Raw genomic sequence first — 26,811 nt, forward strand, 5'->3', positions numbered from 1 at the left:
ATAATTTGTAAAATTTTAAATAAATGATTCATTAGAAAAATTAAAATGGCCCATGTTATGCAAGCTTTCCCAAACGGTGTAATTATGGTGAATATGTTCTTACTTGATATGCTGCTGTAATACTGCACATACAATCTGATTCTGATGTTCCATAAGCTGTTACAGAGCGTCGGTGCTGCCGAAGCAGTTTATTGGTAAGGGTTATACTGGGTGGTTTGCCATTGCCTCTACAGCAGTAGTTCAGTCAGAAATTTGGAATTTGGCCAAGGTGCTGGCGATAGCTCTCCTTTTCTTCACTAAGGATACCATGGGATTTTTAAACGTCCACCAACTAATTCTGACAGACGGGACGTGCAGTTTAACGTCCATCCGAGGGACGACGCACTCATTGGTGAAACAACGGGATGACAGTTTATAGCTGGGTCGGGATTCAAATCCAGACTGGAGGGTTAAAGGTGAGTGTGCGTACATCTAGGCCACCCTGCCAGCCATGTAATACACAATGCCTCTTAATTCCACAGTACTCAAATAACTCAAATAATGGTATTCACAAAGTTTTACATTGTAACTCTTTAGTACAGAGATCATGAATCATATTAATGTCGGACAAAAATGTAATTTTCGTTTTTTATGGTTTATTGCAAAATAAAACATCGGTATATATTTTTTCATGGTGTCATTTCAACATTGTGTGCATACAATAGAAGCATAACAGTGCAACAAACAATAACAGAAATAGCAGCGCTGCTTCAAGCGTGATCACCTCGTTGTAACAGAACCTCTCTGGTTTACGCGTCTTCCAAAATTCAACTTTCAGATGATGCAACAGCTTTTGCAATATGGTTATATGATCAGGACACATACACATGGACATAGTTATATGCACATATTAATGTATCTGCAAATGCATACCCATCAATATCCTCATGGTTTACCCATACATTGACATCACAATAAATAAAGCAATTGTGATTTTCTTCAGTGATGGTACATGCATCATAAGCCACATGATGTTTTATATACAATATGCAGCTGTTTCTCCCATTTATTTTGAGAAATACGAATTATAAGTCTTTAGATATTTTAAAATAGAAGAGGAACATGTAAACATTTAGACTATTGAAAGCAATAAGAGGCAAATTTACATTGTCAGGATTTTTGACCCCCTTTGAAATTGGACACCTGCTGTGTTTTATAATATTAAAAAATTCAGACGATTTTTGGTGTCATACCAAATGATAAACAGGGGTAAAAAAAAAAAAAAGGGATAAAAATAGGGGTTAAAAAAAAAGGGGGTAAAAAATCAATTTACTGGCCAACATAATTCTACGCATTTCGTATTAACTTAATTGCACCAGTCAGTTGTTCGGGCTGTAATTGTGATTATCATTTATATATTGGATATCACATCACGTTCGTTTTTAAACTAAATCTCACAGAACCTTTGGAAACATCGGTATTCATAGTGGAGAGTGGAAAGTTTTCGAGATCTTCCTCCGCACGCTTACACTGGCAGCGACTGATCGTTGCCCTAAGTTCTTTCTGGAAGTTGTTGTTCAGAAATCCGTAGAAAATGGGATTGATGCAAGTTGACAACATAGCGGTGAGATGGCAGAGTGAAAAGATTAGATTGTTTTGACAGTTCAATAGAACCTCGTGGTTCCAGTCACTGATAGCATTGAAAACGTATAGTGGAAGCCAGAGTATTGCAAATCCGGCCACGATTGCTACAAGCATCAGGTTGATCTTCTTACTATGGGTGGCCCGACCTCGGCCATTGGCACTGCTGGGCAGCAGCCGTGCACGCCGTTTGAGACGGAGAAAGATGCGCTGGTAGCACAAAAAGATAAACAACAATGGAAAGCAATACTGGAATAGCAGCATTAATGTGCCACAAGCCACCTTGTATGTATTGGAGGGCCATGACTCCACACAGGCAACTTTGTCTATTAAGTCGGGGAAAAACAAAGTCAGGTTTTCATATGGTGCGTTCGTAAGCATCTGAAAGACGGCATAGGGTAAGGATATCAGAAAAGCTAAGAGCCAAATTAAAGCAATGGCCCAATGGGCATGGGCCAGGCTCGGTTTCCAACCTGTTGGGTGTATGATGAGTTGGTGGCGCTCAATGGCAATGAGCACCAATGAAAATATGGAAACGCTGACGGTAGAACATTGCAAAAATGGTGAGGTTTTGCAAAGAACCTCCCCAAAGGCCCAATGGTCCATGAGTGTGTAGGCTACGGTCAGTGGAAGGCATATGAGACATACGAGAATGTCGGAGCATGCCAAGTTAGCAATGAGGACATTGGTGACATTCTGTAGCTCCTTCTGATGTGCAATGACTAACACAAGCACTGTGTTGCCAATCAAACCCCCAATGATGACAACTATGTAAGCTGTGATGAGGAAGGTTATGACAGAGTGTGGTGGGTAGCAGGGCTCCACGTTCAGCAGGTGGAAAGTGAAGTTTTTGGAGAAATACATGCCAAAGGAATCACCCCGTCAATATTTTCATGATCCTGTTATCAAGCTTCTTCGTAGTGGACCTCAAGGTCGGTGTTCTCGGGATACGTTGTTGTTTATGAACTCGTATGTGAAAAGTGTCCTTTAATCAAATCTGAAAAACACACATAAATATACAGAAACTTTGCTTTCAGCATCACAATATCAATTCTGTGCATGATAACGTAAAGTTGAAGCCATGTTGTTTACTCGAGTCCGTTTTCTTGAAATGTTATTTGCCTAGATAAAGATGACCTTAATAAAAACAAACCAGTATTGTATTCAAAGACAAGGAAATTGTGCTGTATTTATTAAACGACACAATTTAATTTATACGACAATGGCAAACATGAGCAAATAATTGATACTGAAAATGAATGTACTGTTGCGGATATGGAGTGAGCGCGCTGGGCTCACAAATACTTACTCGGACACGCCGCAAAATCACCGACCCCGAGGACACCATGCCACGGATATCTCCACGGCCTGACGAGTTGTTAACCAACTGCAGACGCTAGTTAAAGTAGTTAAGTCGAGCTGGGTCCTCACGCCTTCAGTCACGTTACCTTACTAATGAAGCTAAGCACTTTAACGAGGGAACCGCACCCTCACTGCACCCCATCGACTTATTGCGGCTGAGCAAACCGTGTGGGGGGTGGAGGGGGAGGTGGGGGCCTGTTGGCTAAATAAGCAGCGTGAACCAGTGGGGCAAAAACTTCCGGTTTGTCGATTACATACATACTATGCCAGACCAATGAAGGAAAGGACAACGAGCAGATTCTAAAGATGCTCATCAGGCCAAAATCAGCAATTATTTATTTACACAACTAAACAATCAAGGAGCTGCACATATTTACAATCAGAATGGGCAAGCAGGTATTTACAGTCAGGCAATGATTGAGCACATATTACAAGCAGGCAAAGACACAGAATAGCAGATTTAACCCCTGGCGCATATGTTTTCCTCATATACAGACTTACTTAGACACAGGACAGGCACCATCATTCATCGGGGAAACTTTGATCAGAAAGAGACAAGAAAGTAAGGAAGCAGAGCGGAGTATGGATTTGACTCCTTTCTCACCTAACCCAACAAGGTGGGACTGTGTCGATCCAAATATGTGAGATGGGATTAGGATGGGGAGGATGAAGCAATAATGAATGGTGCTTTGTACATAGGTACATAATAAATAGAAGCTTTATTAGGCCATGAGCAGGTCTGAGCTTTCGTTCAGTTTCGTTTCATTAAAAGGGTGCAACTTATCTACACTGACACAAGGTGTTGGCCTAATGGTGAGGGCGGTGGGCTTGGGATCCTAAGGTCCTGAGTTTGAATCCCGTTCAGCTGTTCTGAGGGTACTGGGTCCTCTCTCTCAAGGAGGTTGGTGGCAGGATTTGCACTCTGGCCGCTGTAGAAACACCTCATCCATAGCACACACAGTGGTGTGTGTTAGGATGGTGCTGAGGAGTTGTCCAAGGATGCTGTGTCGTGCTGATCCAGTGTATGCTCACATATGTATATATATATATATGTACAGACTTGGCATTTAATATGGATTATATATTTTTTCTTGACTTGGGTTTACTTTCTTAACTCAGTATATCAATCTGGTGAGTTTCTTATACACTTTAGTGATTTATTTGTTAAAAGAACCATGTCACTGATTGTCTGTCGCAGCAAGAAGTCAACAACAGGATTATATCACAGGTTGCGTGGCAAAATGTACGGACAGGTGCATTTGATGATTGGCTTCACAGTCGGGTATACAATGGTTGTTGCGTTCTGTATTAGTGGAAAACAACTGCTGCACATCTCCAAAAGTTATTGCCGCTTCCTCTGGAGATGGTCCGTCAACTCAACAATGCTGTTTGTCATGGAGTGGTGGCTTTACGAAATTACGGCATGAAACAGAGTGCTATTGCTCGGCAGTATGGCATCACTCAAGGTCAGGTGTCAAAGATCCTGAAACGAAATGCTCAGAGGGGTGTCCCGACTCCAATACTGAGGCCAGGACGTCCCGGCAGAACCACAAGGAGGGATGATCGCCAGCTGCACCGGTCAGACCGCAATGGCCGTACCAAGTCAGCTAATCGGCTTAGGGCTGTGTGGCAGCAACTGACAAATGTGCCTGTATCCAGAAGGCTAGTCAACCAACGACTGGTTCAAGCAGGCTATCGTGCCAGGCATCCCCTGAGAAAGCCACGCCTGACCAGACAACACTGCCAGCGCCGATTTCAGTGGGCCAGAGAGCACCGTCAATGGCAGCCAGGACACTGGAATCACGTGATCTTCAGTGACGAGTCTAGATTTCTGGTCTATCGTCAAGATGGCCGCGTCCGAGTGCGCAGACAAGTGCATGAAGCCTACAACAAAGATTGTATAGTACCAAGAGTCCAAGCTGGAGGTGGTGGGGTGACTCTTTGGGCTGCTTTTCATGCAGGGGGCAAAACTGACCTGGTTGTTCTCAATGGAAACATGAACCAGTTCAAGTACAGGGCCATTCTGGAAGAAACATTGCTTCCATTTGCTCGTGCCGCCTTTCGAGGAAACTTTGTCTTCCAAGATGACAATGCACGGCCTCATCGTGCTCGCATGATCCAACACTTTCTTTCTGACCGTGGTGTAGAGCATATGGAGTGGCCTGCCATGTCCCCGGATATGAATCCGATAGAGAACTTGTGGGCAGAATTAACGCGTCAAATCGACCACTTGGACCAGCAGCCGAACTCTGTGCGGTAATTGCAGCAGGCTATTGTCACTGCATGGCAACCGATTCCTGTCCAAACCTTGGCAAATCTCGTGAACAGCATGCCTCAACGTGTACGTGCTCTCCTGAATGCTCGTGGGGGTTACAGGAAGAACTGAACTGTAATTTTACTGTCCGTAATCCCAGTTGTAATTTAACTTTTGTTTTTGTTTAAAAAAAATTTGGCTAATGTGCAAAATAAAGAGATACTTCTGGAAAACGTACAGAAGTTTAACACAGTACTGTCCATGAATTGAGTTCGATAGTTTACATCACTTTCAAGGATCAATTTATTTGTTTTGAAATGTCAAATGTGGTTTTTGTTTCTTTTAAAGGTCACGTTAACAAAAACTAGAATAATTTCAACATAATTCCAATGAACTTTTGGTTCTAAGACATCTTGAAAAGTAAGTTCACCCCCACAAAAAAATATTCCATATTAAATGCCGTCTGTATATATATATATATATATGTATATATATTGTTACGGTACGCGGTTAAGGATGTTATATTTGCCGAGCGGAGGCTCCGCGACCGAACAGTTGTTCCCCGACTAAACCCGATTCACCCAAACGTTGGCCGTATCGCGCCACAGATATTAAATGGGGAAAAGACTAAGACGACGAATGCAAAGAGGAAGAAGAAGACGTACAGAAGAGTAACGGGGTTAATTATTATTTACACACATAAGCAAAAAGAGCAGTCACGGGTATTTACAGCGGACATGAAAACGCAGGTGACACAGTGAAGATTACTAGCTTATACAGACTTAGTTACTACCCAGGACAGCACGAACAAAACAAACTCACGTACGCAAATGGGGAACTTGCAGGCAGGAATGGCTGGAAAGGATGAGCAGGTGGGATCACAGGGCACAGCGAGCAGGTCCACTCCGGGCGGGAAGCGGGGAGGCGGGAAGCGGGGAGCCGGCAGCTCCTTGTAAAGCCGGTTTACAGCGCACGCCGGCAGCTCCTGGTATTCGGCTTTACAGCGCACGCCGACAGGGTCACTCGCTGCCCTGTCAGGGCTTCACGCGGCTGGTTGAAACGGGGCTGGACTCATCTGCCGTATCTCTTTGCAACTCGTTCGTAAAAGTTCCTCTGCTTTCTCTTGGACCCTTTCTTTGTCGTGTACCTCTCCACGCAGCTCAGCTCGTCTTCCCTTCCTCTCACTTCTCTCCAGCGCGGGACTGACACGCCCTCCACGGTTTCGGTACCGCCCTCTCCCCCGTGCTCTGTTTCGTGACCTTGTATCGTAATCCCACGGGCTTGACTCCTTATTTGGGCATGGCGCCAATGGCACGCCCCTCGTGGCGAGCCACGGGCTTGTTTCCTTATTTGGGCATGGGGTTGAACAGCCCCGCCCTTCGTGGCGCGCCCTGGGCTTGCCTCTCCCTGGCGCCCCCGCCCCTCCTGTTCAAACAGAGCACGGAGCACATATTCACTATCACAGCGAAATGAGAGGGCGCGCACCCCACGCTTGTGAACTGCTTTACCCGCAGATGGAGAGTTTGGCTGGGAAATGGAAGTATTGAAGGGGAGCTATTCTTAATTGATTCGGTGCAATGGAGTGTCATTCTAATGGAAGACAAGGCCTTACTCTAAAACACATAATAAGATATAAGCTACTGAACAAGGGTTTTATCGTGTCCTGCAATGTGATGTTTATGGAATTAACTACCGAGACGCTCTCTTTTTATCTTTACACAACTCCGGAGGCAGGAGGGGCCATATCCAAACAATGTTCATCACCATTTCCAATACAATACAACACAATCAAAAAAATGCAATCCTCATATCCGCAACACTGCACCCTCCTCCTATTAGCCTACAACTTTTATTTAGTGTGACACGTAGGTGTAGTTCCCTCTACTTTTAACCTGACCCTGAGTGCGACAGTTTTAAAACATAAATAAATATGTCCCGCTGCTCCATTGCACCCTGCCTAGCAGACTCACGCCCACAGCTAACCGAATTGCGGAATGGTCTTCAAACTACACACTGACGGTGGGGAGCATTATTTACAGTTGATACTACTTGTATTTACAAGACTAACCCAGGACCTGTGATTGTTCTTTCTGGGGGGGAGACAGTCTGCTCTGCATCAATGCACCATGAAAGCACCCAAAACGCACCAAAACACCCTCAAGCACCCATCGGTGCAGTCACCATAGTTCATCAATGTTCATGAATAATCAAAATAAACCAACAACCCCTAACCCTGCAGGTGATCTCTTGCTCTTCGGCTCCCGCTGCTGGTTATTATTATTTTCTTCCAGATGTTGTCTTTTTCCTTTGCTGGCGGCCTATTTGTATTAAAACTTGCACCCAACGTGTCCCTTTTATTTATTTTATTTATGGCCCACAGGGCCGACTAGTGTGGTTCACCTGTGGGGCATCGGTGCCCTGTGGCCAAGGTCCGCCAGCAAGATTTCGGGCCCTCATGGCCGGTTCCAGCAGAGGGGCCATGCCCCAACCCATGGGGTCCATAAGTGGTGCTCGGCCACTGACATGTGGTCCATAATGTGGTGCATCGATGCAGACAGCTGGTTCTGGGAGTTCCGGGCGCACAATGGCCGACTCACGCACGCTCCCCTCGGTGCCCAGTGGCGCTCAGGTCATGTGGGAGACAAAAGGGGGAAGACAGATGAGCGAGGGGTAAGGTCACAAGGGTACACATCAAACAAGGCAATGCAAGGTGAAATGCGTACGGAGGGCGAAGTGAGAAAGCTCATCCCTACCGTACGTCACCCCCCTGTCACCTACACTACCCTTGCCCTTACCCCATATGTACAAAATCTACACATTTACAAATTCGTCGCTACTGTCACGTCTTCCCCATATTTCCCCTATACCAAATTCGTCTCCACAATCCCTCTACTTCAAAATTTGCCATCATCAATTCATCATCAATCCTCATAAGGAGGAAGAGATGGAACAACAAGCACAATGTCACACCCACGTCATGATGCGTTTCACAATCCAAAACATTTGCACATAAAAAAATTAAACATGGCATGGTGTGGAGTACCTGTCACCTCAGGTGAGTAGATGTAGATGGTGCGAGGAGACTTCAATCCTAACTACCCTCTAAATGACTTTAACACTCTTTACTCTACCCGGGGTCTTTCCCTGCCAATCCTTTGGCCAACTTACACTATGGGTTCTAAAAACCAATTCCCATTGACCAAACTGTGGTGCTTCTCAATTTGGGGTCTCACTCCCCCGATTCATCTCCCGGTGCCCTTGCACAATTTCTGGGCTGGGTCGTGTAGCCCTTCCAGCAGGTCTACCCACCTGCACACCTCCACCACTGCAGTTGCCACCCGAGCTTACCTAGCTCCTCACCCTAACCTAACTAACTGGGGAAGGCCCCTCCTGGCTCTGTCACCCCACTCGGTGCCCTCTGGCACTGGGCTACCCGGGTCCGTCCTCCGGATCCTCAGGCCCCATCCACAACAACTCTAACGGCTCCCAGAGCCCACCTGCGGCCTCACCTGGCCGACATCCTCACAGTGGTGGAGTGCCCAAACCAACTACACACACTAACAGGCTACACGCCCAGCCATTTCCACAACACTAATGCACCCATCCAAATACCATTCTCTCACCCGCACCACAGATGCCAATATCCAACCACAATTTACCTATACCCTCTACCTAACACTTACACTACCCGCCCCGGGTATTCCTGATGGGGGTCCACTCTTCCCCCATTCACACCTTCGCACCATCCACTCCACTCCATAGTTTCCATCATACTCACTCCACGACCATCCATTCCAATACCCCATATATTCCACACTCCCTGTATTCCACACTCCCATTCTCCATTCACCTGTAGTTGCACACCTGTGCACTCACACCTGGTGCCACCTGCACCCTCCTCCTCCCTGGACCATTTGGTCAATACAACTCACATCACTATCACTCACTCATACACTGCTCCACACACCTGTCCAGTTGCACACCTGTGCAATCACACCTGTTACTTACACACTTTTCACAATACACTTCTATACACCTCCAACACTCACACGGCATCATCTCATCTAACTACTCCCCTCTGAAACTTGCGGTTCCCAGTCGCCCCTTACATTATTGCGCTCCCTCGTCATTATCATCCACACTAATCTACCTGCGTCCCCACTACAGGGGTCATTGTCACTAACTAATCTTAACGTTACCTAATGTCATCTCTCTAGATCCCTACACACGATATATCCTAACCCACCCGGGCTAGTTTTCACTGCCATCAACCCCATAAATCTAGTGCTCCTTTACCCCCCTCTGTGAGGGATGACAGAGTTGCCATCCCACCACATCGGGGGTGTTCCACTACCAATTTTGCTCACCAAATTTCAGCCAATCAAAAATTTGCCAATCACTCTACCAATCCTCTGCCCATCATCGCTCTGCCAATCCTTTGCCAATCATCAAATTTTGTTTTTCTAATTTCGAGTCCAGACCACTATCCTCATCATTACAGTCTACTTACTAATGCCTCTCGGTGCGCCAATTCACTTCTACAGCCCGGCTTCGTAAAGCCAAGCAATGAATGCGGGTTGTTTGGTGCCAGCGGCTGGATACGTCCTGCATTCGGTGCAGGGACGGGGGCTTACCCGGGCCGAGATCCCACGCACCACCTCGGCACAGAGCCATCCCATGGCCCGAGCTCGACCTGCCAGAACGTCTCCACAATAAGGGGTCGCCATGACGACCCTTCCTATCGGGATGCCCGCTCCACCTAGTGGAGCACGGACGCGGCCGTTCCAAACGCGGCCCAGCGTGGATCACGTACGGCGGTCCTTTCGAACCCGCCGTGGTTCGGATCCCCGCTGGTCCTCGCGGCACGCGCTGCACGGTGGCTCACAGACTGCCCGACGCACACCGAGGGCCCGATTCGGCTAAATGTCGTTCTAACCGCTAACCCGGTTACCGTCGATGCCTCACCTGCATGCTTACATGCATACGCTACACCTTTCTTGCTCATACATCCAGCTGTTCCCATGCTCCTCGTCGTACCTTCTCTTACACACCTCGGTACACTCATTCCGCTCACAGACTTGGTCACACACCTGACCACCGAACACCTTTGCACACACTCGTCATTCGCACACCTCACCAACACAGCTCTTCGCGCCCCCTCCTCGGTCACCTCCTCTGTGACAATCACAGGTGTGCTCTCACTCGCACACCCAACCACGTGCCTCACTACCAACTCAAGTGTGCATTCCCACACACGCTCTACCAATACCATTCCAGGTGTACATCCTCTCTCACCTGTCACAACCAACTCACGCTCCGTGTCACTCTCACTACTTTCACCACCACTCTTGACAGCGCACTCACCCTTACTCTCGACAGCGCACTCTTTCCTCACGCACCTGTCCGTTACACACCTTTCTCGCGCACCCTCTTGCGCACACTCTCCCGTTACATCCTCTGTAACACTCACCACAGGCGTGCATTCTCCCTTACTCTTGACAGCGCACTCTTTCCCCATGCACCTGTCAATTACACACCTTTCTCGCGCACTCTCTTGCGCACACTCTCCCGTTACTTCCTCCGTAACACTCACCACAGGCGTGCATTCTCCCTTACTCTTGACAGCGCACTCTTTCCCCATGCACCCGTCCGTTACACACCTTTCTCGCGCACACTCTCCCGTTACATCCTCTGTAACACTCACCACAGGTGTGCATTCTTCCTTACTTTTGACAGCGCACTCTTTCCCCATGCACCCGTCCGTTACACACCTTTCTCGCGCACACTCTCCCGTTACATCCTCTGTAACACTCACCACAGGTGTGCATTCTTCCTTACTTTTGACAGCGCACTCTTTCCCCATGCACCCGTCCGTTACACACCTTTCTCGCGCACACTCTCCCGTTACATCCTCTGTAACACTCACCACAGGCGTGCATGCTTCCGTTACATCCTCTGTAACACTCCTCACTACGCGCTTCCATGTGCTCCCTCGCACACGCGCTACGACCGACTCACTCTCGACGGCACACTCACTCCTCGGCGCGCACTTTTTCCTCACGCACCCCAGAGTCGGACATTCTCGCACACCTCCTCTTTCGCACACCGTACCTGTCGCACACTTCACCAACGGCCTCTCACGAACACCGGGGTCCAAAGCAACCCCCAAGCCGACTGAAGCTCCCCTCACATCATATACCTTTCCTCGTATATCGCCACTCACCTTGGCACCTCGTCTCCGCACCTCCTTCGCCACATGCAAACTCTTTATTTGGTTAGTGAGCACACCATTATGAGTTGAGCACCGACCTTGTACATATTCCATCACCTCCTCCTGTATTTCTCTCTTAGTTTCTATCCGTCTCTTCTTAATTTCACTCACCTCTTCTTCCACTTCCTCTAATTTTTGCTTCACCTCTTTTATTTCCCGGTGCGTCTCCTCAAGTTCGTCCTCTAAGGCTATCTTGACCGTCTCTATGTGCGTCCTCACCTCTCGGTCCTTCGTCTCCATTACCTCTGTCACCTCGTCCAACCTCGTTGTCAGTCCCTCACGTACCATCTGACCTTGCCTCTGTGTCGCTATTAAGTCGTCCTTGATGTCTCTTTGTGTCGCTTTCAACCCTCCTAGTACCGCAGTGTTCCTTTGAACCTGCTCCACTAACTCCGTCTGTCCCACCGTCATCTGTTCCACCTCCTCCATCAGATCTTCTATTCCCCCCTGTAACCTAGCCGTTCCATTTCTCACCTCTTTCTCCATACGCTTTTCACCTCGCTTTACCTCCTCGCGTACCCCCGAGACCTCCTCACTTACACCTCGTCGTATCTCCTCCTTCATCTCCTCCTTCTCTTTTGTAGATGCCACCCTCATCTGTCCCAATTCATCCCTCTGAGCATCCAGTTTGGTTTCTACCCCGATTTTCACCTCCTCTATCTGCTCTCCCATTTGTTTAATTTCTCAGGCGGATTGCTCCCCTATTTCCCGCAATTTGCCTTCCATCCTATTTTCTAACCCCATTAACCCATTTTTCACCCCCTCTATCTGATTCTCCTGGGCAGCCATTCTATTTTCCACCCCCGTTAACCCATGTTTCACCCCTTCTATCCCATTGTCTAACCACTCAAATTTCTTGTCTAATCCCTTAAAATTATTGTCTAACCCCTCACCGGTACCCCTCGCTTCGTCCCTCATTACCCCCAATTGCTCATTCTGAGCCCTCGCTTCGTCCCTCATTACCCCCAATTGCTCATTCTGAGCCCTCGCTTCGTCCCTCATTACTTCCATTTTTTGCCATCATTTGAATCAAAAAGACTCGCATGTACTCTGGCATCTCTGGCTCGGCTGCCGCGACCACGGGCGCGGCTAAATTTGGTGCCGCTACACCCACGTGCGCGAGGATGCCATCTTGTGCGCCTGATACCCCCTCAACCACCTCCTCCATATACATTTCCCCGAGGTCCTGGGTCGATTCCACCCCGTCTATCTCTCCCACCGGCATCCCGTCGCCTTGACCAGCCATGGCGCGATTTCAAAATTCGGGTTTTTCTTTAAAACAACACAAATTTCCAGCAGCTCCAAATTTTGACCAAATTTTTTATAGATGTTTTTAAAATTTGGTTCGGGCCTCGTATCTCACTCCCAGACACCAATTGTTATGCCAATTGTACAATTGGTGTTCCAAAATTTGGGCTAAATAAATTTAGTCCCAGGTTCGAATCCGACATTCCTGACACCAATTGTTACTGTACGCGGTTAAGGATGGTATGTTTGCCGAGCGGAGGCTCCGCGACCTAACAGTTTCCCCGATTCACCCGATTCACCCAGACGTTGGCCGTATCGCGCCACAGCTACTCAATAGGGAAAAGACAAAGACGACGGATGTGAAGAAAAGGGAGACGAAGGCAAAGAAAGGTTTGGAAATACGATTACTATTTATTACTATTTACAGGCTCAAAATAACCAAGGAGAAGGAAAGATAAGAAAATAATATACAGAAGCTTTTTAGAGACACAGTGAATTCCTTATACAAGCTTAATTAAATACCCATGGACAGCTCGAACAAAACAAACTCGCGTACGCAAATGGGGAACTTGCAGGCAGGAATGGCTGGAAAGGATGAGCAGGTGGGATCACAGGGCACAGCGAGCAGGTCCACTCCGGGCAGGAAGCGGGGAGCCGGCAGCTCCTTGTAAAGCCGCTTTACAGCGCACGCCGGCAGCTCCTGGTATTCGGCTTTACAGCGCACGCCGACAGGGTCACTCGCTGCCCTGTCAGGGCTTCACGCGGCTGGTTGAAACGGGGCTGGACTCATCTGCCGTATCTCTTTGCAACTCGTTCGTAAAAGTTCCTCTGCTTTCTCTTGGACCCTTTCTTTGTCGTGTACCTCTCCACGCAGCTCAGCTCGTCTTCCCTTCCTCTCACTTCTCTCCAGCGCGGGACTGACACGCCCTCCACGGTTTCGGTACCGCCCTCTCCCCCGTGCTCTGTTTCGTGACCTTGTATCGTAATCCCACGGGCTTGACTCCTTATTTGGGCATGGCGCCAATGGCACGCCCCTCGTGGCGAGCCACGGGCTTGTTTCCTTATTTGGGCATGGGGTTGAACAGCCCCGCCCTTCGTGGCGCGCCCTGGGCTTGCCTCTCCCTGGCGCCCCCGCCCCTCCTGTTCAAACAGAGCACGGAGCACATATTCACTATCGCAGCGAAATGAGAGGGCGCGCACCCCACGCTTGTGAACTGCTTTACCCGCAGATGGAGAGTTTGGCTGGGAAATGGAAGTATTGAAGGGGAGCTATTCTTAATTGATTCGGTGCAATGGAGTGTCATTCTAATGGAAGACAAGGCCTTACTCTAAAACACATAATAAGATATAAGCTACTGAACAAGGGTTTTATCGTGTCCTGCAATGTGGTGTTTATGGAATTAACTACCGAGACGCCCTTTTTATCTTTACACAACTCCGGAGGCAGGAGGGGCCATATCCAAACAATGTTCATCACCATTTCCAATACAATACAACACAATCAAAAAAATGCAATCCTCATATCCGCAACAATATATATATATATATATATATATATATATATATATATATATATATATATATATATATATATATATATATATATATATATATATATACAGACTTGGCATTTAATATGGAATATATTTTTTTTTCTTGACTTGGGTTTACTTTCTTAACCCAGTACATAAATCTGGTGAGTTTCTTTTACACTTTGGTGATTTATTTGTTAAAAGAACCATGTCACTGATTGTCTGTTGCAGCAAGAAGTCAACAACAGGATTATATCACAGATGGCGTGGCAAAATGTATGGACAGGTGCATTTGATGATTGGCTTCACAGTCGGGTATACAAGGGTTGTTGCATTCTGTATTAGTGGAAAACAACTGCTGCACATCTCCAAAAGTTATTGAGGCTTCCTCTGGAGATGGTCCGTCAACTCAACAATGCCGTTTGTCATGGAGTGGTGGCTTTACGAAATTACGGCATGAAACAGCATGCTATTGCTCGGCAGTATGGCATCACACAAGGTCAGGTGTCAAAGATCCTGAAACGAAATGCTCAGAGGGGTGTCCCTACTCCAATACTGAGGCCAGGGCGTCCCCGCAGAACCACAAGGAGGGATGATCGCCAGCTGCACCGGTTAGTCCGCAATGGCCGTACCAAGTCAGCTAATCGGCTTAGGGCTGAGTGGCAGCAACTGACAAATGTGCCTGTATCCAGAAGGCAAGTCAACCAACGACTGGTTCAAGCAGGCTATCGTGCCAGGCGTCCCCTAAGAAAGCCATGCCTGACCAGACAACACCGCCAGCGCCGATTGCAGTGGGCCAGAGAGCACCGTCAATGGCAGCCAGGACACTGGAATCACGTGATCTTCAGTGACGAGTCTAGATTTCTGGTCTATCGTCAAGATGGCTGCGCCCGAGTGCGCAGACAAGTGCATGAAGCCTACAACAAAGATTGTATAGTGCCAAGAGTCCAAGCTGGAGGTGGTGGGGTGACCGTTTGGGCTGTTTTTCATGCAGGGGGCAAAACTGACCTGGTTGTTCTGAATGGAAACCTGAACCAGTTCAAGTACAGGGCCATTCTGGAAGAAACATTGCTTCCCTTTGCTCGTGCAGCCTTTCGAGGAAACTTTGTCTTCCAAGATGACAATGCACGGCCTCATCGTGCTCGCATGATCCAACACTTTCTTGCTGACCGTGGTGTCAAGCATATGGAGTGGCCTGCCATGTCCCCGGATATGAATCCGATAGAGAACTTGTGGGCAGAATTAACGCGTCAAATCGACCACTTGGACCAGCAGCTGACCTCTGTGCGTGAATTGCAGCAGGCTGTTGTCACTGCATGGCAAGAGATTCCTGTCAAAACCTTGGCAAATCTCGTGAACAGCATGCCTCAACGTGTACGTGCTCTCCTGAATGCTCTTGGGGGTTACACGAAGTACTGAACTGTAATTTTACTGTCCGTAATCCCAGTCGTAATTTAACTTTTGTTTTTGTTAAAAAAAATATTTGGCTCATGTGCAAAATATAGAGATACTTCTGGAAAACGTACAGAAGTTTAACATAGTACTGTCCATGAATTGAGTTCGATATCAGTTTCCATCACTTTCAAGGATCAATTTATTTGTTTCGAAATGTCAAATGTGGTTTTTGTTTCTTTTAAAGGTCACATCAACAAAATCTAGAATAATTTCAACATAATTCCAATTAACTTTTGGTTCTAAGACATCTTGAAAAGTAAGTTCACCCCCACAATAAAAAAATTCCATATTAAATGCCAAGTCTGTATATATATTATCTACCCTTGAATAAATTTCAGAAACATATTTTCTCATCAATATAAAAAGTTTGCATCATGAATTTTGTCCAACACGAAGTAGTTGCCGTTAATAATCAGCACTATTTTCTCAGAGTGTATCTGTTCGCGGTACAGTGAGTTGGTCGAGCTGAGTAGTAGTATTTACACCCAGCAAATCATCAGCCAGTATTGTCACAAGAAGCGCTATATTTATCCAGCAATGGCGTCCTCCATGAAAGGGGTGAATTGCGACGATGTCTATAGAAAAGGTGTCAAAAAATCGGACCAACTGTGTCATGCACATATAATCTGTTAAGAAAAAGATATTCGTACCTTCACAGATTCGGTGAGATAAGTACCGTGAATATCTGTTATAATTGGATGGATGAGTTGTGTGTGTGTGTGTGTGTGTGTGTGTGTGTGTGTGTTTGTGTGTGTGTGTGTGCGCGTGTGTGAGAGTGCGACCATACAGTGCATTCAGAAAGTATTCAGACCCCTTCACTTTTTTCACATTTTGTTATGTTGCAGCCTTATGCTGAAATCGTTTAAATTCATTTTTTCCCTCATCAATCTACACTCAATACCCCATAATGACAAAGAGAAAACAGGATTTTAGAAAGTTTTGCAAATTTATTAAAAAGAACAATCTGAAATATCACATTGACATAAGTATTCAGACCCTTTGCTATGACACTTGAAATTTAGCTCAGGTGCCTCCCATTTCTCTTGATCATTTTAAAGATGTTTCTACACCTTGATTGGAGTCCACCTGTGGTATATTCAATTGATTGGACATGATTTGGAAAAGCACACACCTGTCTATATAAGGTCTCACAACTGACAATGCATATCAGAGCAAAAACCAAGCCATGAGGTCGAAGGAACTGCCTGCGGAGCTCAGACAGAGGATTGTGTCGAGGCACAGATGTGGGGAAGCCTACAAAAAAAATTCTGCTGCATTGAAGGTTCCCAAGAGCACAGTGCCCTCCATAATTCTTAAATGGAAGAAGTTTGGAACAACCAGGACTCTTCCCAGAGCTGGCCGCCCGGCCAAACTGAGCAATCGGGAGAGAAGGGCCTTGGTAAGAGAGGTGACCAAGAACCCGATGGTCACTCTGGCTGAGCTCCAGAGATCCTGTGTGGAGATGGGAGAAACTTCCAGAAGGACAACCATCAGTGCAACACTCCACCGATCTGGGGTTCATGGCAGAGTGGCCAGACGGAAGCCTCTCCTCAGTGAAAGACACATGAAAGCCTGCTTGGAGTTTGCAAAAAAGCACCGAAAGGACTCTCAGACTGTGAGAAACAAGATTCTGTGGGCATTAGAATCTAAAGGGTTTCTCCTGTCGTAGAATAATAAATGTTTCCGTTCAAACTGCTGTGTGAATAAACCATACATTAGCGCTCCCTCCTCTTCTTCAAAATCGCAAAGAGGCTTTCATCACTGTCAAATTCGTGATTCAAAAACGTTTTCTTATGGGGTAGATGTTTGGTTCCTGCGTTTACAGCATTTGTCTCCAGATGTACAGTCACGTGAAAAAGTAAGTACACCCCATGTAAAGTTTTGACTTTTTCAACATATTTCAACATACAGCTATTTGATCTTCATTTCAACAATATTGATAGATAAAGGTGATATAATATAACAAATATCATGAAACATTTACATTTTGTAGTCCATTGTATAATTTAAATAAACATAAATGCAAATTTCGCATGTGGAAAACACCCCTACATTTATCACTACTTCAAATACCTAAAATTTGAATCAGGTGCACCAGCTCAGGTGCAAATGAATAGAACATCGTCAGAGAGGATCTTGGAGGAACCTGTCTTATTTAAACCTCAGACATTTAGTTTGGTTTGCTCTTTGTTGTTCAAGTGTGCGATGTCACCATGCCTCGATCAAAAGAGCTCTCTGAGGCCTTCAGAAAGAAGGTTATAGATGCCTACGAGTATGGGAAGGGATTTTAAAAGTTCTCCAAACAATTTGAAATCAATCATTCGACTGTCCAGAAGATCATCTACAAGTGGAGAAGATTCCAAACAACTGCCAACTTGTTCAGGCCAGGCCGCCCCAAGTTCAGCCCGAGAGCAGACCGCAAGATGCTGAAAGAAGTCTCAAAGAACCCCAAAATGTCATCACGGGACCTACAGGTAGCTCTTGCCACTGTTGATGTCAAAGTGCACGAGTCTACCATTAGAAAGAGGCTGCACAAATTTGATCTACATGGGAGGTATGTCAGGAGGAAACCTTTGCTGTCCAGAAAGAACATCAGGGCAAGACTAAAGTTTGCCAATGAACACCTAGGCAAAGACCAGCACTTCTGGAACAATGTGCTCTGGACAGATGAGTCAAAGGTAGAGCTATTTGGTCACAGTACCAGAAGATATGTTTGGCGAAAACCAAAGACAGCATTTGACCACAAGAACCTGATACAAACTGTAAAGCATGGTGGTGGAAATATTATGGTTTGGGGCAGCTTTGCTGCATCAGGGCCTGGGCAGCTCACCATCATAGAATCCACTAAGAATTCTTCATTGTACCAGAGGGTGCTTGAGGATAATGTGAGGCCATCTGTCGGAAAGTTGAAGCTCAACCGAAGGTGGACCTTGCAACATGACAATGACCCTAAACATCCAGTAAATCCACCAAGGAATGGCTGAAAAGAAAGAAATGGAGGGTTCTGGAATGGCCAAGTCAAAGCCCGGATCTAAATCCCATCGAGATGTTGTGGGGGGATTTGAAACGAGCTGTGCATGGAAGAAACCCCTCAAGCATCGCACAGCTGAAAGAATTCTGCATGGAGGAGTGGGCAAAAATTTCTCCCAGTCGATGTCAGAGACTGGTAGACAGTTTTAAGAAATGTCTACTTGAGGTTGTTTCTGCCAAAGGGGGCAATACCACCTATTAGAGCCAAGGGTGTGCTTACTTTTTCCACATGCGAAATTTGCATTTATGTTTATTTAAATTATACAATGGGCTACAAAATGTAAATGTTTCATGATATTTGTTATATTATATCACCTTTATCTATCAATATTGTTGAAATGAAGATCAAATAGCTGTATGTTGAAATATGTTGAAAAAGTGAAAACTTTACTTGGGGTGTACTTACTTTTTCGCGTGACTGTATGTACAGTCATGGTCAAAAATATTGTCACCCTTGCACTTTTTTCAAATAACTCACAACTTTCTCTGAAAATAAGTTGAAATTGACAAAAGTATTTGGTCTCCACAATTCCTTATTTCATTGTTAATATTACAGAACCTTTGTTTTTGATTCGAAACATAATATATCCTTTTAAATCAGAAAATAAAAAGAAATGGCATTGACAAAATTATTGACACCCCAGACTTAATATTTGGTAGCACAGCCTTTGGACAAAATAACTGCAGTAAAGCGCTTCACATAACCATGAATGAGCTTCCTACACCTCTCTACTGGCAGGTTGGCCCAATGGCCCACTCTTCTTGTGCAAACTGTTCCAGTTCTTCCAGATTTGACGGGTGCCTTCTCCCAACTGCTGTTTTCAGATCTCCCTGCAGGTGTTCAATGGGATTTAGATCTGGACTCATTCCTGAACACTTCAGAACAGTCCAGCGTTTTGTGTATTTTTTTTTTTTTTGGGGATACAGAATCGAGGCTCGTGAAAGAGCGTACATTTATTTCACAAACAAATCAAACAGACAAACAAAATATATAAAAAGAGGGAGCGGAAGACAAGATGGGGAGAGAAGGGGAAGCACACAAACACAACATTTTAGAGCAGGGAGATGTGTGGGAGGGAAAGGGCTTGGGGGGAGGAGGCGTGGGAAGGGGGGGGGTGGGAGAAGTATAAAACACAAGGACACCACGGACTTCCAGGACAGAAGTTGGTATTTCAAAAAAGTGGATTTGGGGTGAAATTAGCGGGGTAGAAAAGATCAAGGTTTTGGATGGGGGAAGATAAGAGATGGTGGTGAACAGCTGTTTTAAAGACCTGGAGGGTGGAGTGGGATTGAAGAGAGTGAAGGAGTTTGTTCCAGAGGCAGGAGAAAAGAGGAATGAAGGAGTGAAGGTGAGCAGAGAGTCTTGATTTTGGCAGTTTAACCATAAGAGGGTTGCAGGCAGATCTTGTGCGACCTGTAGGAATATTTGGGGGACTGAGCCCAGAGAGAGCTGGGGGGGGCAAGGCCAGAGAGGAGTCGGTAGAAGACGGAAAGACCACCAACCTGCCTGTGGTGAGTGAGTGAAAGGCCCTTGGAGTTAGCTTCATCGCGGGAGATTCCAATGATTCTGAACGCTTTGGTTTCAACAGCGTGAAGACGAGCTAGGTGTGAGGCAGGAGCACCAGCCCAGAGGGGAGAGCAGTATTCCATTGAGCTGCGGATGAAAGCCTTGTATGTGGTGAGGAGCTCAGGTGTGCCAAGGAAGGACTTCGCACGACGGAGGATGCCCAGTCGGCGACTGGCTTTGGAGGCCAGATTTGAAATGTGGTTTTACCAGGAAAGATCATGGCAGATAGTGAGACCCTAAAGCTTGAGTGACAGAACTTCTTGGAGAGGATTATTCAGAAATTGGATGGGAGGGTTGTCCAGTCGGTCTTTTCGGAGAGAAATCGTAAGAGTGTGAGATTTGTCAGGTTTGAAAGACATGTTCCACTAGTTTGCCCAGTCTGTGATTTTGTCCAGATCTGCAGAGAGTGAGGAGGCTGCAGACTGCCGATCTGAAGGATGAGGAATGGAGTGACAGAGAGTAGAGTCATCAGCAAAGAGATAGAGAGGATTTTCAAGAGAGTCAGAGAGATCATTGATGAAGACCAGAAAAAGCACAGGGCCCAGAACACTGCCTTGGGGAACTCCAGCCTGAACAGGAAGAGGAGATGAGAGAAACCCATTCAGGGCCACACATTGACTACGACTAGAGAGGAAGTCTGCCAGCCATGCGTGGAGATTTCCATGGATACCAAAGGAGAAGAGTTTGGTGAGCAGAGCGGGGTGCCAGACCGTATCGAAGGCACGTGATATGTCAAGGGAGACAGCTCTACTTTCCGGTTTGGCATTGAGGACCTCTATCCATTGTTGAGAAAGCAGAAGCAGCATGTCCAGAGTAGATTGACCAGGTCTGAAACCAAATTGATGATCAGAGATCAAGCCCTTGGAGAAGAGGAAAGATTTCATATCTGAAGCAATGATGGATTCCATGACTTTGCTGATAATTGGGAGAAGGCTGATTGGACTGTAGTTGCTAGGATCTGTTTTTGCACCTTTTTTGTGCAAAGCGGTGATGTTGGCTGATTTCCAAGCAGATGGCAGATGACCTTGAGCAAAAGAGAGGGTGAAGGGAACAGAGAGAGGGAGTGAAATAGCGGAGGAACAGGATTTTAGGACCTGTGGGCTGATGCCATAAGTCCAGTTGCAGATTCAGAGTCGAGGGTTGACAGAAACTTTTCCACCTTGTCAGGAGGAAAGGACACAGAGTCCAGGAGCAGCTGGGAATGACTGGGTATGGTGGGTACAGAGAGGGATGGGTTTGGGACACAAGATTTAGAGGCAAACACAGAGTTGAGGCATTCAGCTTTTTCACGTGCGGAGTCAGCCGTGTAGCCGTTTGAGGTGAGGGAGGGGATGGAGGGGGAACAAACACCAGAAACAGATTTGACCAGACGCCACCAGGATTTGGAAGAGGGAGACAAATAAGAGAGTTCAGTCTTGAGAACGGAGAGATATTGTTTCCTGGCTCTCCTGAGGGTGGACACACACTTGTTTCGGGCTTTGTGAAAGGAAATGAGATTTCCTTCCGTTGGATTTGCTTTCGAGGAGACGAAAGCAAGTTGTTTCTGGGCAACAGCCTCACCACAAGATTCCGTGTACCATGGACGGGAGGAAGGGTATGACAACTGAAGACGAGATGGGATAAATCTGTGCATGAGAGAGAGCAATTTACTTTGGAAGAATTCCCAGGATGAGTTGATGTCAGAGGCGGTAGAGATGGGAGACCAGTCCAGATGATTGATGGTTGCTTGAAGACCGTGCCAGTTGGCCTGAGTGAAATCCCAGACTCGTCGATGCTGAGGAAGCTCTCTGAGAATGGTCAGAGAGATGTCCACTCTAACAAGCACATGATCAGATGAGCCGATTGGAGCAGAAGAAGAGCAGCAGACATTTTCAGGGAAGTTAGTCATAACCAAGTCCAGAAGAGAAGATGCTCTGTTGACTGAGATCCGGGTCGGGAAATTGACAGATTGGGTCAGTCCCAGTGAGTCGCAGAATTCCTTTGCTGAAGAGCCATGGCTGGTGAGAGAGGTACCCACACCCAGCCAACTGGCATGGTGACAATTGAAATCACCACATATGAGGAAGAGAGAGTTGGGATGGGTAGATAGAAGTTTATCCATATTATCAGATAGCGAGATGTGGATGGAGTCATCACTGTTTGGTGGACGGTACAACACACATATGAACAAAAGGTGGGAGCGAAGGGGAAGCCGTAGCCAAAGGTATTCCTGGGGGTGAGGTGGAGAGAGGGCAGTGCAGGGTGAGTGAGGAAGAGTTTTTTTTTATAAAGATAGCAACCCCACCTGCAGGATGAGGCTCAGCTCTATCATACCGTAGGAGGGAGTAACCTGGGAGAGATACCAAGGAATCAGAGACATCATGAAGGAGGAAAGTTTCTTTTGAGCAGATCACGTCTGGTTTGTCAGAAGCAACCTGTATGGAGAGATCAGTCAAGTTTGAGCGAAGGCCCCGGATGTTTGAGGTCCATACAATTAATGAAGAGGAAGGGGGAGCATCGGATACAGAACAGGGGGGGGGGGTGGGGTAAGGTAAGATGTGGAAGAGGAGGAAGAGGTAGGGAGAGCGTTTGAAGGTGTGTCAGAGATTTCAGAATAGCTTGGAGAAAGGGAAGAATGGGGCAGACAAAAGGTTTGATGGTGATTGGGTGAGGCACAGTGAGGTGTTATTTGAGGAGGGGGAAGAGCGAGGCAGAAGGTTGGGGGAGATGAAGGTGAAAGTTGGAAGGGGGAAGAAGCGGGGAGGATGCTTTGATGAGGAGGGGTGAGAGGGAAGTCTAAGAGGGGAGGAGCGAGGGAGAGTCTCGGAGGGGAGGGGTGTGGGGGGAGTTTAGGAGGGAAGGGGCAAGGGGGGAGATTTGAAAGGGATGGGTGATAGGGAAGATTTGGAGGGGAGGGGAGGGGCAAGGGGGAAGATTTGAAAGAGATGGGTGATGGGGAAGATTTGGAGGGGAGGGGCAAGGGGATAGATTTGGAGGGGAGGGGTGATGGGGAAGTTTTGGAGGGGAGGTGTGATGGGGAAGATTTGGAGGGGAGGGGCAAGGGGGAAGATTTGAAAGGGATGGGTGATGGGGAAGATTTGGAGGGGAGGGGTGATGGGGTAGATTTGGAGGGGAGGGGTGAGATTGGATTTTGAAAAGTGTACGATTAATGGGAAACGAACATTTATTGCAAAATGAGTTTCTTGAGACCTTCGAGTCAAAAATACGTTTGAGGACGCTGAAGGAGGGGTGGAGTGCAGGAGAGTTTCGGGAATGTAGAAAAGAGGAACTGTAAGAGATGGAATTTTTTTTTGGAATGAATAGATTTGGTGAGCAAGTCGAAAGCATCCTTTTATAGAAGAAGAAGAAAAAGGTGTTATTCTTGAACCATTCAAGAATGATTTCATGATTTCATGAAGAAGAAAAAGGTGTTAGTCTTGAACCATTCCTGGGTGCTTTTTGAAGTGTGTTTGTGGTCATTGTCCTGCTGCAAGACCGAGGACATTCGATGGAGACCCAGCTTTCTGACACTAGGTTGAACATTGCACTCCAAAATGCCTTGGTAATCTCCGGATTTCATGATGCCATGCACACATTCAAGGTACCCAGTGCCAGAGGCAGCACAGCAACCCCAAAACATCACTGAATCTCCTCCAAGTTTGACTGTAGGGAAGGTGTTCTTTTCTTTGAAGGCTTTATTTTGTTTTCTGTAAACATAGAGATGACGTGCTTTACCAAAAAGCTCGAATTTGGTCTCATCTGTCCACAGGACATTCTCCCAGAATGATTTTGGCTTGTTCAGGTGTATTTTGGGAAACTCCAGTCAGGCTTTCTCAGCAGTGGGGTCCCCCTGGGTCTCCTACCATAGACCCCCTTTTATTTAGTTGGCGACGGATGGTGCGAGTTGAAACTGTCGTGCCTGGTGTCTGAAGGTCAGCTTGAATCTGTTTGGCTGTTTATCGAGGTGCTTTCTCCACCATTCGAACAATCCTTCGCTGCAATCTTCGATCAAGTTTTCTTTTGCAGCCACGTCCAGGGCGGTCGGCTACAGTGCCATGGGCCTTACACTTCCTGATAACATTGCGTACGGTGGACACAGGAACATCAAGGTCTCTGGAGGTGGACTTGTAGACTTGAGATTGTCCATGCTTGCCTACACTCATTGCGGTTCACACAGTGACGCAAAACAGCAGAATGACTCCTTCGCTCTTTTCAAACTGGTTGAATGAGTGATTTTTATATTGCAGTACCTGCAACTCACCACAGGTGAGTTCAATTCCAAAGTAAAGGAGAATCACCTGCTTGAAATCAAATTATTTCTAACAACTTCTAAAAGGTGCCAATAATATTGTCCATGCCATTTTAGGAATTATGTGTGGAATAAGCGAAGATTTAATAATTTCTTCAGATTTTTCAGTTTTGCTCCACTGCAAACCAAATAAATACGTATGTGGATGCCAAAAGATTTTTTAAATTTCAACAGTTTTCTGGAAGAAATGGTACATTATTTGAAAAACGTGCAAGGGTGCCAATATTTTTGGGCACGACTGTATGTCCCTCACATATTTATCCTACATATTGGGTGTGTTTTATATCCGACAATTACGCTTCTGAAAGGTAGAATGTAATGCCATTTGGCTTTGCCAGTTATGCTTCTTTCAACACCCTTTAGGGAACGTTCATATATTATGTCATATACCTGGTCACATTGGTCACATATACCTGGCGTTTAGGCACATTATCACACTTAATGATTGGGGGGTACTGAAATTATGACAATAGGGTGATAATATATGATGGGGCCCAGGAGGGGAGGAAGGTGCATGCCCCCCAGATCATATATAATTAAAACTTTGATTTAGGGTTCCAACCATCTTAAGCCTGGTGTTGGCTTAACGGTTAGGGTGGAGGGCTTGAGTTCAAATCCTGGTCAGCTATTGAATTAACCCCAGGTGGGGTTGACTCAGCCTGTCATCCTTCTGAGGTCGGCGAAATGAGTACCATGTGGTCAGTGGGTTCTCTCTCAAGGAGGTTGGTGGCAGGATTTGCACTCCGGCCGCCGTTAAAATACCTCATTCCGTAGCACACACAGTGGTGTGTGTTGGGACGGTGATGGGGAGTCGTCCAAGGATGCAGTGTGTGTTGTGTGTGTGTACATATACATACATACAGTTTTACCACACACTTATTGACGTTAACTCCACGTAATCGACGGCATAAACATTTGAATGTAATATGTAAATTACCATGTCTGCAATTTACTGCAAAGATTTGGCCTGATGTCCTCTTTCCTAAGATCCATTAATTTACCACGTATCATGTATTTGTTTGGGTGAAAGATGGCACTTGTGTGCAGTGCCAACTCTTGTTATAATGTGTCAGAAAACTTGGGTTGTAGGTCACAGTTGTAAATACGAATTGTTGTGCCATTGCCTGCCTCCCTGAGTCAAAAGATATTTGCAGCGCCAGTCCATGGATGCTTGATGAGGAATCCTACATCACATTATACATCTCACTCTGTAACAGGAAAAGGTACGCGAGGCATCGGTCAAAGACTATAATAAAGAATATACAATTTAGCAAAGTGAGAAAATCTGGTAAAATTCTGGGAATCTGGTAAAAAGGCCAAACATTGTAGGCACCAAGATTTAGTGGAATTTTGTTAATTTATTTCATTATAATACAGTTAAATCGTTGTCGAAAACAAGACTATACTACATGTCAATTTACATACATTCTTGTACACCACAATGTAGTTAAATTCATCCAATACGACAACATTTGGCAATTTACATCTCGTCAAAGACTGTTCTGCAGAACAGAACCGATTTTACCAATCATGAGGGAATATACATCTGAGTTTTGGTGGAATTCAAAAGTATAAATTTGGATTCATCAACAAAACCCATCTCCACAAATGCGTCGTGAGGCAGCACGCACCAGCCGAAGCGCCATTCCAATGCAGATGCTCTCCCGCATCCCACGTCAAACGAGAGGCAGATCTGTCGCGAGCGCATCGCAGAGCCCGGGGATGCATGCAACGAGTTCTGATGAACCTTACCTTTGCGACAAGTGGCTAGTCTGGATTCCAGAAATCGCCTCTGACCCCGTGATTAATGGTTCGATCGCTTCCCGATCAGGGAGGACTTCGCTTCGCTCTGCGACGACCAGCGGCCGATGAATCTGAATCTGTGGCTGAGAGTTCTGGCCGGGACCGAGCAGGGGGAAGTGTTCGGTGAATTCGTTGGTCCGCAAAAGCCGTTTATTTGGCGTGTTGCTCTTTACAGCACCTCATGGCAAAAGGACGAGGAGGGGCGGGGGAAGCGGTGCTCAGCCCCTTTAATAGGCGGGAACCAATATGGGAGAGCGAGCTAACTGAAGGACGCGTCCGTTCCGTCGGTCCATGGAGCCCTTGGCTATCGGAGCGTGATGTCCACACGTGCGCCGGGGAGAAGCGCGTGAGCTCCCCCAAACCCCAGGGAGAGGTGTGCTT

At 46.4% G+C, this 26,811-nt stretch overlaps 1 protein-coding gene across 3 annotated transcripts; it reads right to left on the reverse strand.

The window, feature by feature from the left end:
- Positions 1-615: 615 nt before the first annotated feature.
- On the reverse strand, positions 616-26,797 carry LOC137432525 (neuropeptide Y receptor type 1-like). Of its 3 annotated transcripts, none has more exons than XM_078783321.1 (2): positions 26,380-26,797; positions 616-2,617 (listed from the first exon to the last, which is right to left on the reverse strand). In XM_078783321.1, the coding sequence occupies exon 2, from the start codon at positions 2,482-2,484 to the stop codon at positions 1,405-1,407; it is 1,080 nt and encodes a 359-aa protein (XP_078639447.1). In that variant the 5' UTR covers positions 2,485-2,617; positions 26,380-26,797; the 3' UTR covers positions 616-1,404. The 3 variants fall into 3 exon arrangements, with proteins under 3 accessions (XP_078639447.1, XP_067980642.1, XP_067980641.1); XM_068124541.2 differs by lacking the exon at positions 26,380-26,797 and adding an exon at positions 7,637-9,582; XM_068124540.2 differs by lacking the exon at positions 26,380-26,797 and adding an exon at positions 6,063-6,164.
- Between the last annotated feature and the right edge of the window lie 14 nt (positions 26,798-26,811).

This window comes from Myxine glutinosa, chromosome 8, assembly GCF_964187855.1.
Source record: "Myxine glutinosa chromosome 8, kmMyxGlut1.1, whole genome shotgun sequence".
NCBI classification, from domain to species: Eukaryota; Metazoa; Chordata; class Myxini; order Myxiniformes; family Myxinidae; genus Myxine; species Myxine glutinosa.

Excerpts from the sequence above, each read along its gene's own strand:
- LOC137432525 (XM_078783321.1), bottom strand. The coding sequence starts at position 2,484 with ATGTATTTCTCCAAAAACTTCACTTTCCACCTGCTGAACGTGGAGCCC.